The sequence below is a fragment of the Rhopilema esculentum genome, chromosome 21 (genome assembly GCF_057945365.1).
Source record: "Rhopilema esculentum isolate cy_ngs chromosome 21, ASM5794536v1, whole genome shotgun sequence".
Classification (NCBI taxonomy): Eukaryota; Metazoa; Cnidaria; class Scyphozoa; order Rhizostomeae; family Rhizostomatidae; genus Rhopilema; species Rhopilema esculentum.
In genome coordinates this window covers 1,660,309-1,679,310 of record NC_142835.1, presented here as the reverse complement: position 1 = coordinate 1,679,310, position 19,002 = coordinate 1,660,309, and the positions used below count along the sequence as shown (strand labels likewise).

Here is a 19,002-nt window from a genome sequence, read left to right as displayed (position 1 = left end):
GTAAATATGCCTTCTTTTTAGGGGGTCATTTGGTTTCGGCGTGATCACTGCTGTTTCATATGGTATTTGCATTCGTTGTTGATAATTTGCTATTGATGAAAGTTGTTTTGTCAATCAGTACGAGGTGAGTTCATGTGACCAGTTAAAGGTCAACCAATAGCATCGCAGTCATGAAAATCATGACTCAGCGGATTTTGGCACTTAAGGTATACCCGATCCATTTTATCATGACTCAATGCCTTTAAAGGTCATGTGTTCAGCTAAAGCAAGCAACTCTGCGGGGGTTTTCAGAAACATGTGATTTTTCATGTCATCGCCCCAGCCATTTCAGTCGTTCTGTTTATCTATCCTGCAGCGAGGTTAGCTTTTCATGTGAGCAGTTTTGCATCGCAAGAATACTGACCAATCGCAAACCGTTATTTTGATGTTACTTGACATGTTGGGTATACGCAGTCCTTTTATATGGACACATTACCTTTAATTAGACTGTTGTCGGTAACTTGATAAATATACTGTTGCATTTTCTACTTCCAAGCTGTTTTGGAAGAGACAAAGAGTCATTCAAGTAAAAGTACAAACAGTTTTTGTAATTTCTTAATTCAATGAAGCGTGAGTTTCGAGACTTCCCCAGGAAATAAGGATCTTTTTATATCAGAACCCACGCTAGAAAAATTGCGGTCCAAACGACAGAAAAAAGATATTGAAAAAAACTCAGAAAGAGATTCAATTTCACTAGTGACATGGTGCTGCTCCAGGTTACTTTCTTTCGACCAATTTGGGGATCTGCATTCAACCAACCATGCAGAAACACGCCAGTCATTTTCAAAAGCTGTTATCAGTCGTCAAATTTGGCGCCAAATTGAGATAGCCCCGAGGCAAGCCGAGGCTATTTTTCTCTCATTTAATAGCCTTACCAAAAATAGCATCGGGTAGCCGAGGCTATTTTCACATATAAACAGGGCTTTTTAGAACTTCTTTAGCTATAAAAAAGCCTGATAATCACCAAACTTTTGTAGCAGTTTATTTCTTTAAATCGGTATTGTTATGCTTCTATTTCTTCTTTTCTACATATATATATTTTATAAAGACACATTATACTTGCAACCTGTAAATCATTATTATCTGGAATAAGGAGCTCTTTTCTTTAGGACTGATTTGAATAAGGCTTGCATAACTGGACTTGATTTGGATACCCTGGTAGACCAGGCGGAGTAGGGGGTATCGTAGTTAATCCCCCGAAGGCGAAATTTATGACAAAGAGTGGATTTGGTCAATCTTGGGGCACTTATTCCGAAAATCGATGTTTTACGGGCAAAATTCGGGGGCTTTCAGCCTAGTTTCGATGCTGAAAGTCCCGTTTTCGACTAAGACGATACTTCTGCAATAAGATAGTGTTAAAACATAATAATTGCTATTTAAATAAAACAAACGTGTCTAGGGATATTGAAAAGTCGTGTCTAGGGATGCAAAAACATATCTTTATAGCTTTTTCAACAGTAATCCTCTTTTCCTAACATCGATCTCATTCCATAAAGAGACTTCTAACCCTTTCAACATGTTGCAATGTAAACACCCTAAAAGATACTTGCAACGGATAGTGTTATTTTAACCGTATTTCAATCGGTTTTTGTGGAGTGCAGTACCTTGGCTACATTTTTTGTGAATTACCTGTTTTATTCAAAAACTTACTAATTTAAGAATCATTAAATAACTTGGGTTCTACTCCACTTGATTGAAAAAGTGGGGGCATACCATACAGCAAATGTGTCTAAAAGTTGTTAATAGAGTTTTCATCCAGATTTGGTGGCAGAGTCTTCGTTGCTTAGTTTTAGAAATATTGTTTAAAACTAATCACAAACATGCTCATTTGAGCGAGGAACTCATTATTTGCCACCGCAAACGTCTTCAATACTTTATCCCAACAGTATGACACTATATGATATATATTCCAGAAATATGTAGGCTTGCGTGCTGTAAAATATAATAGAAAATGTCTAAGAATTTAAGTAAAATTGTGCTAGAAAAAAATAAAAGTATTAATCAATGACGTTTCAAGAATATTATCTTACTAGCCAGTGGCGGAAATTCAGGCTTTCATTTTGGGGGGGGGGGGGCAGGCCTACGATTTTCCGACAAGATAACATCACGGACCATGTATAATTTCACAGAAACTGCACATTTTGATAAAAATAGTTGACTTTTTGACGGGACTCTTTAGAAATCTTTGCTGACCACGCCATACTTAAGTAGCAAGAAGAACAATTCATTTATGATTTTTGATATCAAGATCGATATCTCATCTAAGACAATTGATTATACAAGAGGTAGACCGATAACACTTTTGACAAGTCGTACGTTCTTTTTATGCATTTTATCTTGTTTTCGTCAGTGAGGAATACGTTTGAAAATAACTTTTGTTCAGAAGAATCCGATAGAAATTTTGGCTGACCTTTACGGAATTGAAATTAAATACACAATTCACAAGCAGTTTTGATTTTGGTCATGTATTATTTGATTGATTATTTGGTAATGGCTAATATTTTATCAGCTGTGCTATGTTCAAATTTTGCAAAAAGGGAACAGAGAGGTTATAAAGGCCCCTGGGGTGAAAAAGGAAACGTGGATCACCTGCGAGCGAAGCGAGCAGAAAATTTCGCAATTACGCCCCTTGTATTAGTTTAAAATTCCTTTTCAGAACGGTTTCTTGGAGTAATTTTGACACGTTAAACGGTTGTCAATTATCCGACGAAAGCCCGAATTTTCCGACGTCGTCGCTGATTGGGGGGGGGGGGGGGGCCCGGCCCCAAACCCCCATAATTTCCGCCACTGTTACTTGCCATTCATATGGAATGTATCTACTTTCCCTTGCCATTGATAACACCCTTAAACTTCAATCAACAACTTAACTGCATAAACAATATATATCAAAATCATGCTGATGATAGAGCTTTAGTTTCATCATCTTGAACCAATACATGAAACTATATGCACTGTCGGCAACGGTTCAACGGAAACCTCAATGGTCCTCCGCACAACACCCTAAAGCATTATAAATTCTGTTGTTCCTCTGATAATTTCACACTTTTCAACTCCAAGATGTTCGGTTCCATTAAAGTCTCGAGGCACAGTTTGGTGTTGCTAATGTTCTTGGTGCTTCTGCGGAACCACTGCTTTGAATGCAAGCATTTGCACGAAGGTACGTTTAGATTGTGAAGTATACATACATTATGATCATCATCCCAAAGCTTTTGCACAATAGCTTGCATCGTAACATTAACTCTTCATTGTTGAGAAAAGGATTCTAGAATTACTTATGTTAACAATCGAATTGAAAGTACTTTTTGCATCAGTTGTTGTTAAAGGATTTAGCAAAATTTATTGGTTTTCAATAAAGCTAATTTGTACATGTCAACAAATGTTGCAAGGAGCAGTCATTTTGTGTTTTCTGATCTAATTAGCTTTTAGCTTTTATTGGCCTTCTTAAAAGCAGCTGAGGAAGCTGGGATTCAGAAAACTTTTGCATTGTATAATGGATGTCTTTTATATCGGAATTTATATTTTTTTATTTGGTTCATTACGGCTTAGCCAAAAATATGTCTAAGGCGTGTAGTTTTACATTACACATGCATTTGTATAAGAATCCCCGCAGTTCTGAAGAGAATATTGTGCAGTATTAAATTTACAGCTCAACCATGAAAAGAATTTAAGGAATATTGAAGTACAAAAGCAAATTCATTAAGTATAAATTAATGTTTTCTGGGACATAGCTCAAAAGCTCTTCTTTTTAGCATTCTGCTTTTTCTTCAGAATCGGGACATTTCTTTATTATCTTTTTTCAAAAGTCATTTATAATCTCAGCAGACATTTTTTTGAGAAATTTTACCAGGAAAAACATTTTTAAATAAGTAACGACGTTTCGAGCAAAGCCCGTTATCAATTTCACCGTTATCAATTTACCTACATTGATCGTTATCATAGCATTATTGTACCGCATGGGATCTAGTATTTTTTGAGAACTTCTTTAAAATCGTTCTGTTGCTTCCATTTGAGATGCTCTCTGGCTTCGACTCGAAGCTTCGTCTCGAAAGAGTTCAGTATCAATTCTTCAATGTATAAGGAACATAAGCGTACGGCGGAATTTTTACAGGGGGGGGGGGGGGGGCGGTAGGACTTTTGCCCGGGTGCAGAGGCATGCATATATTTATAAGGAACTTGACATAGGAATATTCACATTACGAATTCTTTTTCACCAAAATATCTCAAGTAAAAATAGTCAGTTGAGAGTTGAGCAAACCAATCAGAGACATGTTTGGGGTGACATGCTATCCTTACCGATTCTTCTATAATGTCTACTGTCCAGATCTAAAAGTTTGATCTAAGTTTCTCATAGATAAGGGCAGCAATGTATAATATTTTCCAATATTTTACTTAAAATTACTGAAAAAATACTATTACTAACTCTTGAATTCGACTACAGTCAAAAGAAATGTGAGTCCCGACCTTTTCTATGTCCAAACGTATCAATCATCGCATTCATGTCTCTTTTCAAAACTTCGTTTGAAAATTTCCTCTCGATGCTAAGTAGTGCCAGATTGCTCAGCCGTTCTTCTGATCTGAGATATGTTTTCAGCCGTCCGAAGGCCACTGAATGATCTTTCAGCTGTGCAAGATGTTGCTGGAATCGTTGCTAGCAATGATGTTGTTTCATACAGGAATGGCAGTACTTGATGCAAACCTTCTTGAAACATCTTCTGGACAAGCATTGCTGCATTATTACCATAAGATTCAGAAGCACTTTGCTTCTTGTAATTTTCAAAAACCATCTTATCATTTTTAAGGCACTCTTGGGCAATTTGATAATGCAACGATATTGACTCGTAACTTTCAGTCTTTCGTTTATTTGAAGATACCACGAATGTTCAACCAAATTACCTAAAGTAAGTCTCATCACTTTTCAGTGCCATTTTTGGCCGACTATTTGCGGAGAATTTTTGAAAATTTGCCCGACTGACATGGTTTTTCGAAAACTGGGGGGGCTACGGCCCCCCAGCACCCCTGGCCCGCACGCTTATGATAAGGAACAACATGGATGAAAATTGCATGCATAAAACTATCAGAAGGCTTCACCAGTACAACATATTTTGGTTTTAATGTTTCAAGCACTTACTTTAAACATTTATGCAAAGCTAAATAAAAAGAAAGCCTGTCAGCTGTTATTTAAAATTGAAAGTTTATTCATAACAAAGCGAGATTTGTTCTTCTCTTTTTGCTTTTTTCGCACAAATATCAGGTTTTCCATACAGAGAGCTAAAGATACTCAAGTTTCCTCGAAAGGAAACATTTTCCTTTGGAACTATGTTGCGTTCGAATGCATTGGCATTCTCTACCACAACAAAAATAGTGCGACAAAATAACTGTCAATACAACCGAGATGGATGTGAGATTGCTTCTGTTTTTGCTGTAAAGTTTGGACACTGTCTAGTTTGTTTGAAGACATCTCTGTACTAAATATTCAGTTTGATGGTGCCATATATAACCTGATTCTTTGAAGCCAAGGCCATCCTAGGTAAAGGGATATATTAAATTAAAAGATACGCCAAGCATCGGTAACAAGCATTAAATATCGAAAGCTTAGGTACCATTAATTCTTTAAAAATCATTTTGCAGAACCAAAATACTTAATTCCTCCAAACTTCCAATTAAGATAAAGGCTTGCAAATGTTGGATGTAGTGACCACAATAGTGACAGAAGTAGGTCGGCATAAAAACATAGCTTTGGAAGACAGGATTTGCACAGAATGTAACGCTAAATGCATTGAGAATTTGCTAAACAAGTGTAATGTATACCAAAATTTATGGCGACAATCTTGGGTCGAATGTTGATAATGTTCTAATTAGAACGGTAAGAAGAATGCATAACATAACATACAAAACAAAACCAAGATTTTGAATATAATGTTTGCCCAATCTGCAGTTGCATGACTTACCGTTCGAGGGTGGTATAATCATTTTTTAATTCATCTATCCTTCGACATTCTTTCAGCTAGTTTGGTAGCGAGGACCGTAAACTGGAAAGATGTCTTTAAGAAGGATAGATAGCTCTAAAGGTTGATTTTCGTTATCGTAAATTCTCTTTTTAGCCCCCAGGGGCTTATTGTTTTTCAGCACTTTACAGGGGGCTTATAAAAGAGGGGGGCTAAATTGAGAGAGGGGGTTTAATGAATATTTTATAATAAAAGACCATCTATAGTAGTAAACTAATTTTTTGTTATTTGCGAAATAATAAAAATCAAATCAGCCTTCTTTATCAATAATATTGTCATCGTCATCATCATCAATTATTAATTCTAAAATATCTTCTTGGGCCATGTCGCCTTCTGAAATCGAGCATTCGAAAAGGTTGACTTCATCCTTCGGAGTACCAGCGGCCTGTTAATTTGGTAAAAAGCTCTCACACGGCCTTGCACACTAAATCTTTGTCTTCGTATTTTGATTTAATTCGAAGTATCAAACAACCAATGAATTAAATGAAAAACTCTGTTTTTTGTCAAGTTTACTTATTCCAGCATCAGTGAAAATATTTTTTGGAGGGGGGGGGGGGGGCTAAATTGAGAGGGGGGCTTAAAAAAGAATTTACGGTAAGTCGATTCCCAGTTGCAAGGAACAATGTGCTTTGACAATGTGCAATGACTTTGGAGTAGAAAATGTGCGATGCCATTGTTAAATGTATCGTCTTTTTTCTTCAGAAAAACTCAGCTGGGCTATAACTTTAAAAGAGGAATCCAACCTAGTGGGTAGAAAGCCTTAAATTTGTTTTATTTTCTTGTAAATCAAATATAGTAACACTTTCAAGATTGGGGTCTGGAGCACAGGCTACCTGCGAAGGTGCTCTGATTTGTAAAATCTAACTACTTCAGAAATTTAATGAGCATATTTTAATATGTAGAGATTACATAAAATTGTTTTATAAGCTAAAAGAACAGTAAAAAGCGAGAACTGTACTGCTCTACGATTCGGAAGACTTTTTAAGCCCAAATCAAACTCCAGAATTCAGATGACTACAAACTGAAAAAGGATTTAGTAAATGCATGGGATCGAGACTACTCGTAAATAAAATGTGTATTGCGGGTAAATTAGAAATTTGCAACTTGCCAAAAACAGCTTACTGCCGATGCAAAGAAGGTTCTGAAATCATTTGTAAATAGAATTTCCTTGTGAATAGAAAATTCTTCGAATTATCGGACATATAACCAACAGTTCCCCCACCCCTCATTCCAAAACCTATAGGCAACGCTAATTTAGCTTAAAAACTCCTGATGAGAATTGTTGGTAAGAAATGAAAGCAAATTGAAAAATTAAGACGCAATTCTAAATCTAATCTATGCCAGGGACTGCGGAAACAGGGGCTAGGCTAAGCCTAAATTGAGCCTCCTGATGACTTAAAATCCTGAACACAAAACAATACAAAAATGATCTTGGTTTTTGGGTTTTTGCAGTTTAGCAACACCAAAACTTTTTTGGTGGCCGCTTCTAATTCTGCAATGCTACCCGCAGTTGGCCTGATCTTATTATTGTTACCTGAAAGACCTCTGCGGCCCAGGCTGACAGACACACATCCTTACTTTGTAAACACACTTTACAAGACTGCAGGCAAAAGTAAGGTACGAGCACTTAAATATGGGGTGCCGTTACCGTCAAAATTGTGCAAATGCTTTTTTGTAAAATTGTGCCTTGCATTTATAAAATGGTGCAAAAACTATTGGTTACTCTGTACGGTTGACTGACGGGGCATTGTGCCTTTAAATGCGTATGTTCATATGATGCCAAAGTTTGAAAAGCTGATGATCCTTCAGACAAATGCTGGTTAATCTCGTTTTTTCCAATGCATAATTATTCTTTTAGATGATACCAACGACGAAAATAAAGATGTTGAAAGTACTCTTGATGAAATCGATGCTACCGAGAAAGTAGGCTATGATGGTATGACATCTTATACCCTCTTTATGAGCTTGTTGATTCATTGAAAAAATTGTCAATGAGCATGCTGGCAATAACAAAGACTGATATACAGCTTACAAATTCTATGTTGCTAATCATTATCAATCTACGGTTTTTCAATTTAGTATAAACAACATGGACGTCAATTTTGCTTGGAAATCTAACTGTAAGCCAACCTCATCAAGCTGGTTAGGTACAACATTTTTGGGTCGAACTCAGAGAGAATTCTTTTAGTTGTCTCAATGTATAAAAGAATACGAGTGGTCCTAGATATGGCTGTGGAAAAAAAATTTTTAAGATGGTACTTGACATTCTAAAGAGAGCTCTTTACAAAACAAATCATTTTATTTCTTATCTGGGAGTTGCAGTTTCTTTGGTAAAAAGAACATAGAATCGGTTGAAATTGCGAATTGTATATTTAATTTTAGTGGTTGAAGAGGAAGATGGATCAAAAAGCAAAGACCCAGAGGAAAACCCAGATTCATGGCTGCCTCCAAAGACAGCGATAGCAGAAGAGATCGACGAGATCAATAAAAGTAAGTTTCTGTAAAATAATGAAACATTGATGGCCTATCTGCTGCATGGGGAATATTGTACAGATGTGGGTCTTTAGCCTGCTTCCAAGGCTGACTGGCCCCCTCCGAGGCTACAAAAGCGCTTGCCCCACCATTGTTTGCCAAAAAATTGGCTAGTTAGATTACCGTTGGTGTTTTGAACTTGCATTTCAACTCTGATTTAAATGTGACCTTTAAGCTCAATGACATACATGCCCTCTTTTAAAGTTATTTCAAAGGATGCCATTCTTACATGATAAGTGGTTTCTGACCAATTGTGTCTAAAATTTTTACATGCCTCCTACCTATCTCCTTGGAAGATCTTCCTGTTTGTCTGCTAAAAAGTGTGCCAGATTTTTGGCAGCTCAACTCTCTCTTTAATCTGATCAGTATCATTATTAGAGATATAAGTAACTACAAGAGGTACAAGAGTCGTGACAGTTTGTTGTAGACTGATATTAGAAGCCGGTACACTTGTTTTGTTATTTTCTTCGTTTTGGACGACACGACACCAATTTCCTTTCAATTCACTGCATATGCAAATCATACTACTATGTCTCCAGTTTTCATCGAAACATGACATGTATCGGGTTTTCTTACAGTTGAAGGGGCCAAAGGCCTAACTGATGGTGATATTCTGCCACCAACGACTGTGAATGCGGCTGCAGATAGAAACGAAAACGAGAAACGAAATGCAGTGCGCAACAGAGGCCAAATATGGAGGACGCGTGTCATTCCATACCACATTGATCGCTCGATAAGTAAGTATAACAGACGTTACTTTCACCAAAGATGAGACAAAAGTTAGTTCATATATCAAACCTCATAAAAGAGACTCTATAGGAAGAGAGGCTGTCCTAAATATCAGAGTGAGGCTCCTCAGAGGGCCAACCCCTTACTCCACTCTCTTCTAAAGTTTCTTTTGCAAAACTTTCTTTTAAAGACACTTGAATTAAATCATCAACAGAAAGTACACAATTGCAACCATTGCAACCATGAAACGGGCACTGACCCAAATCTTTTCTTCTCTCTACTCGAATAGTATAATTTAATTCAATTTTGTTCCCAGCAAAATATTCAGCAAATCTCGCTAATTCTCTACTGGATGAGTCTAATATATTGGACTCAGTAAAACAGATTGTCTACAAAAGAACTGAGTCGTACGAAAGAAATCATAGTTAAGTTAGCTAACTTAGCAGTATTTTCTCTACACCGTATAGCCGTTTGTCTATAAGCTTCTTATTGTCAATTTTATCGTAGCATCATATGTTCGAAGGAAAATTACGCAGGCTATAAAGGAATTTGAGAAAAAGACTTGCCTCCGTTTCAAGAGAGTCTCAACGTCCACTCGTGAACATTATATTAAATTCTTCCGAGGAAGAGGGTGAGTTGTATCAGTAGCATTAGAATAAAAAGTCTTGCAAGACTAAAAAAACATTATCAATTTATAGCTAAATGAATATCCTGGAAGGAAAGTCAATGCAAAACAATTTCCATTAGTTCTGTACAGTCAAACTTCCTCAACACGAATTCTAAATCTTTTGACCTGGAATTTCCTGGAAAATACATTATTGAATGCATTTCCAATGCTTGTTCTAATCTCCTTTTATTGTTTGGTATAACTCTATTGCTGTCTTTTTGCTCTATATTGAACTACAATTAGCTGCTTAAACGTTATGGACATTGCATTTTTCTTTGTGAAAGCCAATGATAACAAATTGCGAATCTCCTTAAAGGTGCTATTCATCGGTGGGTAAGACGAGAAGACGATTTCAACTTGTATCAATTGGGTATAGATGTGGAAGATACGGCACCATTATTCACGAGATTATGCATGCTCTTGGGTTTTACCATGAGCACAGTCGTTATGATAGGGACAAGTATATCAAAATTCAGTTCTCCAACATTTTGCCGGGTATGTTTTCAAAATCGCTTCATATTGCTTTTTTATACTTGCTTTTTGACCAACAGTAGTTCAACTTTGTTTTCATTGAAAAACTCTAGATTATACAGTTCTTTTCAAGAGGATGCTTTTCTTGACTCACCTTTGATGGCTATTAGAGATTCTAGGAATTTTGGTAACAAATATTTTCCAGATTGTTTAAGTACATTTAAATCTTGAAAAAAGATCTTAAATGCATTGAAAGCTATAGAACCTTTAGGTAAAACTGGACATAAAGGTGACATCTAGTTTACATGACGTTGCAGGTACAGATCTCAACTTCAAGAAAAACCGAATTCAAGACATGACTACTCTTGGTCTGCCGTATGACTACGATGGAGTGATGCATTATGGAGCCTTTGCATTCACAAAGAATTTCAGGAGTCCCACGATCATTAAGCTAGGAAAGGGTGGGCATATAGGACAAAGAAGAGGCTTCAGCAAAACTCATATACTACAGATCAATGCACTGTATGATTGCAAAAGTGAGTCCAGTTCGTTGAAGATTACAGATTTATCTTGTGTTTATATTAGCTGTAGCCTGATTGCAAAATGCAAAAGAATAAGTTAGTGGCAAAAGCTACTTTGATGCCTGTGGTATGAGTTTCTCAAATACCTATATCTATCAATCTCAATTTGTTTACAAAAGTGAGGCATATACTGTAAATGCCCGGCTAAATCTATAGATACAAAGCCTAATAGAATTTGTACGATGGATTTTCTATACATTACGAAGGCATAATCAGGAAACTAAATAACGTAAATGTGGAGGGAAAATTGAACAAAAGGGAAACCGCTCCTCTACCTGGTTTTAGTTCGTATGCACTCGATCACAAAAATAGTAGAGACAGTTTTTTAGAAGGTTTTTTGTCAACAATGATTTCAGACTGTTTCTTTGTTCAAAGTGAACTTGAGAAAGCTTTAAAAGGGAGCAATTTCCATTCTTGTATAAGTTGAGAGATGATTATCGAATATTTTGATTTGGAAATTTTGTGGAAATTGGAAGCATTTAGATAGGTTTGCTAATAAATAGGTTGGTTAATCGATCACAATGAAAGTGCCAGGTCTGTGGAAGTTGGTGCTAGGGGAGAGGGGTGTAAAAAACTCGAGAGTCTCCTCACTGAAATCTTCCGCGTGAAGTAATTCTGCAATAATTTTTGTACTTTCCTTACATCAGCAAGCAGCGCATATAATGACTGGAGCAGCTGGTCGAACTGGAGTCCTTGCATTGATTATGGCTTAGGAAGAAGGGAGTATAGCCAACGATTCTGTTTCAGAGAGAATCGCAGACGTTGTCCAGGTGCAGGTAGATACGGGACGCAAAGAAGATCTAGGTCTTGCACCTCTGGTAAGCTCAATGCTATATAAATGTTTCTGTGACATCATTACTACCCAATCTCCTGCGTAGTGGTGTCTAAACCTACATGTGCTCTTGCAAAATAGACATTCATCTCTTACAATATACGCTGGCTAAAGACTTTTTAAAAGTCTAGCGAATGAATTGCTTTAAAAGTGCTGAGAAAGCATGTAACAATTACTTTGCTGTGAAACTAGTAAGCAATTTACTCGATTCTCACAATAGAAAAATTGTGAAAAAATCATTTAAGCGTACAAACAACTGCATTATCTAGAGAAGATTGTTCTAAAGGTCCATGTTGTGTTTGCAGATGACGTCATTACACTGTCTAGGGAAGAGGCCGAGGAGGCAGAGGAAGCTTCAGCAGGTTTTTATTCTACCTTTATTTAAGATGATTTTTACTTGTAGACGAGCGAATAGCAATGTGATTGTTTTGATAGAACAACATAAAATAATAGATACGTAATCCTTTATTTCGTCCAGATGATAATGTCTCTGCATTAACTGACGGGTCAGCAACCAAGGAGGTCGAGAAGTATCAAGTAGAAGATGAGAAGAATCCAGAAGAAGTAAAAAAAGAATCAACGGGTTATTTGAAATAAAGATTAGCCTCTCATCGTTCTTTGCATTGATTATTTTAACGTTCTTATATTCTGATTGGATGGATGATATCAAAGAATGATGAACCTAAGAATTTGTTGGCGGTTCAAATTTAACTTGTAGCCTGTTGTAACCTGACCAATCATAGTCTTTTATTTCCAAAAAGCATTGTCCTGAGAACCACCAATTTCCCTGTTGCTAGGCATTAGGCATCACTGACCAAGGTCATCATCCAATTTCAATTTTTGTAAAGAAGCTTGGAGAAAAATATCTGACTCTTTGTAAATCTTTTACTAAAGTTCTCAAGTACAAAGCATGTCAGCTTCTGACACTAAAAATCTTTGTGTTTCAGTTGATGATCCTTCAAAATCTGACCCAAAGGAAGTTAGTGACGACATCTCAAAATCTGACCCAAAGAAAGTTAGCAAAGATACCGCTCCTGGTAAAATGTTATTTCTTCGATAATCTGTTTATAAACTCTCGCCAACATGCGCTGTTCAACTTAATTTAAAAAGGGGCATTTGCATATTTAGATAGAGAACGATGATAGTAAACTTTTGAATACGTTTGAATGTGGGTACTGAATGTGATCTTTGAAGAGATAGAAGGAGAAATGAAGAAGAAGAAAAATGAAGCAAAGACTGATGGCTGAAAATCTATTTTGCTATTAAATGGCAATAAGGGGAATGATGGGTTATCAAAGAAAAGTAAAGTAAAGTATCAGTTTTTCCATTAACCGTACCTAAATTCTAACAACATGTGAAAATATCATGGTGTTGGAATTTCATGTAAAGCCTTTGTGAACATATCTGCTCTTCAATGGAGAATCTTTCAATAAAAGAAAGTGCCAAATACATTTTCTTCAAAACGGCCAATCAAACGCGTTTTTCTTGCCCTCGCGTTTTTTTCGATACAAACCGGAACTTAACTGCTTACCTTTGGTAATATTCTGATGTTTATACCCTGACACTGAAGATCTTTGACTCAAACACACACCGAGCTTAAAGATGCTGCCTTTTGCGTCAAAATCTAGGCTCGTGTTGAAATTTCAGCCCGGGATCAGATACCGTGTTGAGTTCAGCGAGTGTTGAGATTTAATTATGCAAACACTAATAGAGTTTACACCTTCAACTGATTTGAAAACAGCTCGTGCATGGCTCATCATGAGCTGAACTTTCTCATGAAAGTGAGCTTTTAATTGTTCTTGCATCATCTTGCAAAATTTCGTTATTTTACACTGGTTGTGCTTAGCAAGTGAAGATTTTCACGTTTAATACAGTGAATGACAGTAGGGAAGCAATTGTATGACATTTCTAAATCTTACACCCTCTTTTTGGGCTTGTTGATTCACTGAAAATTTACCAGGAGCGTGCAAGCAACCAAAAAATTTTGGCATAAAGCTTACAAATTTTATGTTGCTGATTATTATCAGTTAAGGGTTTTTCAGTGTAGTAAAAAGCTTGGACGTCAATCTTGATTATGAAATCAAACTGTATCTCAAAAAGCTGGACAGGTCTAATAGCCCAGGCGGAGAACAAGGGAATGATAACGCAAAAGCGACGAAGTGGTTTTGGTCAATTTGTGGGTGCTAATTTCGAAAATTGATATTATACAGTAACTTTCAGGGGGCCATCAGCCTCCTTGTCGTATTTGAAGTCTCGTTTTTTGCGTATATGAACCCCATGAGGCAACAAATGAAAAATAGATGAAACCAGATACGTAAAATCTTAAAGTTGATGAAACCAGATACGTTCTGCATCTTTGTTGCACATAAGTGCTTAGAATTGAATCTTGGACTGATACGGTTACGCACTTAATTAGGAGAAAACATAGGAAAATTCAATACGGATACGGTCGCAATTGGCTTTTTCTACGTTTTCTCCTAATTAAGACACTTGGTCTATTCGGCTTTCTCTCGCTTCTGATTCAAGAATCGGCATTTTCCGAAATCCATTCAGAAAAGGTATATTCTTGAACAGGCATAGAATGGGGCCAACCTAGCAATGTGAACAGGTGTTTGTTATTCCAGGTATTGAAATCTACCGATAGACAGTATTGTATATTCCATTTTAGTGGCTGAAGAGGAAGATGGATCCAAAAGCAAAGACCCAGAGGAAAACCCAGATTCATGGCTGCCTCCAAAGACAGCGATAGCAGAAGAGATCGACGAGATCAATAAAAGTAAATTTCTGTAAAACAATGAAACTTTTATGGCCTATCTGCTGCAGGGGGAATATTGTACAGCTGTGGGTCTCTAACCTCCTTTCAAGGCTGACTGGCCCCCTCCGAGGCTACAAAAGCGCTTGCCCCACCATTGTTTTGGCAAAAATATGGCTAGTTAGATTACCGTTGGTGTTTTGAACTTGCATTTCAACTCTGATTTAAATGTGACCTTTAAGCTCAATGACATACATGCCCTCTTTTAAAGTTATTTCAAAGGATGCCATTCTTACATGATAAGTGGTTTCTGACCAATTGTGTCTAACATTTTTACAAGCCTCCTACCTAGCTCCTTGGAAGATCTTCCTGTTTGTCTGCTAAAAAGTGTGCCAGATTTTTGGCAGCTCAACTCTCTCTTTAATCTGATCAGTATCATTATTAGAGATATAAGTAACTACAAGAGGTACAAGAGTCGTGACAGTTTGTTGTAGACTGATATTAGAAGCCGGTACACTTGTTTTGTTATTTTCTCCGTTTTGGACGACACGACACCAATTTCCTTTCAATTCACTGCATATGCAAATCATACTACCATGTCTCCAGTTTTCATCGAAACATGACATGTACCGGGTTTTCTTACAGTTGATGGGGCCAAAGGCCTAACTGATGGTGATATTCTGCCACCAACGACTGTGAATGCGGCTGCAGATAGAAACGAAAACGAGAAACGAAATGCAGTGCGCAACAGAGGCCAAATATGGAGGACGCGTGTCATTCCATACCACATTGATCGCTCGATACGTAAGTACAACAGACGTCACTTGCACCAAAGTTGAGACAAAACCCCATAAAAGAGACTCTATAGGAAGAGATGCTGTCCTTAATATCAGAGTGAGGCTCCTCAGAGGGTCAACCCCTTACCCCACTCTCTTCTAAAGTTTCTTTTGCATAACTTTCTTTTAAAGAAACTTGAATTAAATCATCTACAGAAAGTACACAATCGCAACCATTGCAACCATGAAACGAGCTCTGACCCAAATCTTTTCTTCTCTCTACTCGAATAGTATAATTTAATTCAATTTTGTTGCCAGCAAAATATTCAGCAAATCTCGCTAATTCTCTACTGGATGAGTCTAATATATTGGACTCAGTAAAAAAAATTGTCTACAAAAGAACTGAGTCGTACGAAAGACATCAAAGTTAAGTTAGCTAACTTAGCAGTCTTTTTTCTACACCGTTTAGCTGTTTATAAGCTTCTTATTGTCAATTTTATCGTAGCATCATATGTTCGAAGGAAAATTACGCAGGCTATAAAGGAATTTGAGAAAAAGACTTGCCTCCGTTTCAAGGGAGTCTCAACGTACACTCGTGAACATTATATTAAATTCTTCCGAGGAAGAGGGTGAGTTGTATCAGTAGCATTAAAATAAAAAGTCTTGCAAGACTAAAAAAACATTATCAATTTATAGCTAAATGAATATCCTGGAAGGAAAGTCAATGCAAAACAATTTCCATTAGTTCTGTACAGTCAAACTTCCTCAACACGAATTCTAAATCTTTTGACCTGGAATTTCCTGTAAAAGACATTATTGAATGCATTTTCAATCATGTTCTAATCTCCTTTTATTGTTTGGTATAACTCTATTGCTGTCTTTTTGCTCTATATCGAACTACAATTAGCTGCTTAAACGTTATGGACATTGCATTTTTCTTTGTGAAAGCCAATGATAACAAATTACGAATCTCCTTAAAGGTGCTATTCATCGGTGGGTAAGACGAGAGGACGATATCAACCTGTATCAATTGGGTATAGATGTGGAAGATACGGCACCATTATTCACGAGATTATGCATGCTCTTGGGTTTTACCATGAGCACAGTCGTTATGATAGGGACAAGTATATCAAAATTCAGTTCTCCAACATTTTGCCGGGTATGTTTTCCACATTGCTTCATATTGCTTTTTTATACTTGCTTTTTGACCAACAGTAGTTCAACTTTGTTTTCATTGAAAAACTCTAGATTATACAGTTCTTTTCAAGAGGATGCTTTGCTTGACTCACCTTTGATAGCTATTAGAGATTATAGGAATTTTGGTAACAAATATTTTCCAGATTGTTTAAGTACCTTTAAATCTTGAAAAAAGATCTTAAATGCATTGAAAGCTATAGAACCTTTAGGTAAAACTGGACATAAAGGTGACATCTAGTTCGCATGACGTTGCAGGTACAGATCTCAACTTCAAGAAAAACCGAATTCAAGACATGACTACTCTTGGTCTGCCGTATGACTACGATGGAGTGATGCATTATGGAGCCTACGCATTCACAAAGAATTTCAGGAGTCCCACGATCATTAAGCTAGGAAAGGGTGGGCATATAGGACAAAGAAGAGGCTTCAGCAAAACTGATCTGCTACAGATCAATGCACTGTATGATTGCAAAAGTGAGTCCAGTTCGTTGAAGATTACAGATTTATCTTGTGTTTATATCTATCAATACCTATATCTATCAATCTGAAATTGTTTACATAAGTGAGGCATATACCGTAAAAGCGTTTAGATAGGTTTGCTAATAAATAGGCTGGTTAATCGATCACAATGAAAGTGCCAGGTCTGTGGAAGTTGGTGCTAGGGAAGAGGGGTGTAAAAAACTCGAGAGTCTCCTCACTGAAATCTTCCGCGTGAAGTAATTCTGCAATAATTTTTGTACTTTCCTTACATTAGCAAGCAGCGCTTATAATGACTGGAGCAGCTGGTCGAACTGGAGTCCTTGCATTGATTATGGCTTAGGAAGAAAGGAGTATAGCCAACGATTCTGTTTCAGAGAGAATCGCAAACTTTGTCCAGGTGCAGGTAGATACGGGACGCAAAGAAGATCTAGGTCTTGCACCTCTGGTAAGCTCAATGCTATATAAATGTTTCTGTGACATCATTACTACCCAATCTCCTGCGTAGTGGTATCTAAACCTACATGTACTCTTGCAAAATAGACATTCATCTCTTACAATATACGCTGGCTAAAGACTTTTTAAAAGTCTAGCGAATAAATTGCTTTAAAAGTGCTGAGAAAGCATGTAACAATTACTTTGCTGTGAAACTAGTAAGCAATTTACTCGATTCTCACAATAGAAAAATTGTGAAAAAATCATTTAAGCGTACAAACAACTGCATTATCTAGAGAAGATTGTTCTAAAGGTCCATGTTGTGTTTGCAGATGACGTCATTACATTGTCTAGGGAAGAGGCCGAGGAGGCAGAGGAAGCTTCAGCAGGTTTTTATTCTACCTTTATTTAAGATGATTTTTACTTGTAGACGAGCGAATAGCAATGTGATTGTTTTGATAGAACAATATAAAATAATATATACATAATTCTATATTTCGTCCAGACGATGATGTCCCTGCATCAACTGACGGGTCAGCAACCAAGGAGGTCGAGGAATATCAAATAGAAGTTGAGAAGGATTCATAAGAAGTCGAAAAAGAATCAACTGGTCGTTTGAAATAAAGATTAGCCTTTCATCGTTCTTTGCATTGATTATTTTAACGTTCTTGTATTCTGATTGGATGGATGATATCAAAGAATGATGAACCTAAGAATTTGTTGGCGGTCCAAATTTAACTTGTAGCCTGTTGTAACCTGACCAATCATAGTCTTTTATTTCCAATCGGGTGAACGAAAATAACAATGATTCGTTAGCAAATTTGAAATCTTTCATTGACCATATCTCATCCGAGTACAGACATATTTGACTGAACTTGCATCAATGGAAGTATTACATGATGTTCTTTTATGCTATGTATGTGGTTAAGATTCTAAAAATAGCTTTTTGTGACGTCACACTTACGAACTCTATCTCTCTTTGTTAACCCTAATGTGTATTAACCCAAGCGTATAGTAATTGCTTATTGTTTTGCGTTATTAGCTTATGTTTATAACCACATGCTAGAGGTCTCTAATAGCTTTTGATTAACAGAGTTCGCTGAAACACGTTGTCTCTCTTTTGCTTCAAACCTTCCCTCTGTTGAACCCAAATTCGCAACACATCTGTGAAGATATTGGTAAATGTTACAAACTGACAGAGTTCAACAATAGATGGGTCTGGATATGACCTGAAGAGTTGTTCAGCTGCGGCTTGCACCTCGTTTGAAAACAGTTCGTTCAGATGGCTCAAAAAGATCTAATTGGCTTTATGTCTCTTTATATGCTTGCAGACGTTGGTTGAGAGAAGAGATAAACTTAATAGCTTCTTACATATTCAATGTATACAATGTATACAATATATTCAATGTATATGTACATATATATATACATATATATATATAAATATATACATATATATATATATATATAGAAATATATATATATATATGTCAGGAAGAAATAGAAAAT

General features: G+C 36.7%; 1 protein-coding gene and 1 long non-coding RNA gene across 3 annotated transcripts; one reads left to right on the top strand and one right to left on the bottom strand.

Moving 5' to 3' along the window:
- The first annotated feature begins 3,038 nt into the window (after positions 1-3,038).
- Positions 3,039-18,598, top strand: LOC135684507 (uncharacterized). 2 transcript variants are annotated; one of them, XM_065200089.2, is made up of 19 exons: positions 3,039-3,196; positions 7,903-7,980; positions 8,427-8,534; positions 9,155-9,313; positions 9,813-9,936; positions 10,289-10,467; positions 10,761-10,979; positions 11,672-11,842; positions 12,162-12,218; positions 12,335-12,439; positions 12,804-12,893; positions 14,525-14,632; positions 15,254-15,412; positions 15,890-16,013; positions 16,365-16,543; positions 16,837-17,055; positions 17,336-17,506; positions 17,826-17,882; positions 17,999-18,598. In XM_065200089.2, exons 1-19 carry the CDS (start codon positions 3,097-3,099, stop codon positions 18,079-18,081), a joined length of 2,490 nt encoding a protein of 829 aa, XP_065056161.2. In that variant the 5' UTR covers positions 3,039-3,096; the 3' UTR covers positions 18,082-18,598. The 2 variants fall into 2 exon arrangements, with proteins under 2 accessions (XP_065056161.2, XP_088971076.1); XM_089114950.1 differs by lacking the exon at positions 12,335-12,439.
- Positions 4,306-8,432, bottom strand: LOC148957556 (uncharacterized). Its single transcript, XR_016145180.1, has 2 exons — positions 5,988-8,432; positions 4,306-5,562 (listed from the first exon to the last, which is right to left on the bottom strand). It is a non-coding gene; the product is annotated as an uncharacterized LOC148957556 (long non-coding RNA).
- Positions 18,599-19,002: the final 404 nt, after the last annotated feature.

Coding starts and splice junctions, on each gene's coding strand:
- LOC135684507 (XM_065200089.2), top strand. CDS start 3,097: ATGTTCGGTTCCATTAAAGTCTCGAGGCACAGTTTGGTGTTGCTAATG. Junction 16,014..16,364: donor AAATTCTTCCGAGGAAGAGG/GTGAGTTGTATC, acceptor ATCTCCTTAAAG/GTGCTATTCATCGGTGGGTA. Junction 17,056..17,335: donor TGCACTGTATGATTGCAAAA/GTGAGTCCAGTT, acceptor TCCTTACATTAG/CAAGCAGCGCTTATAATGAC.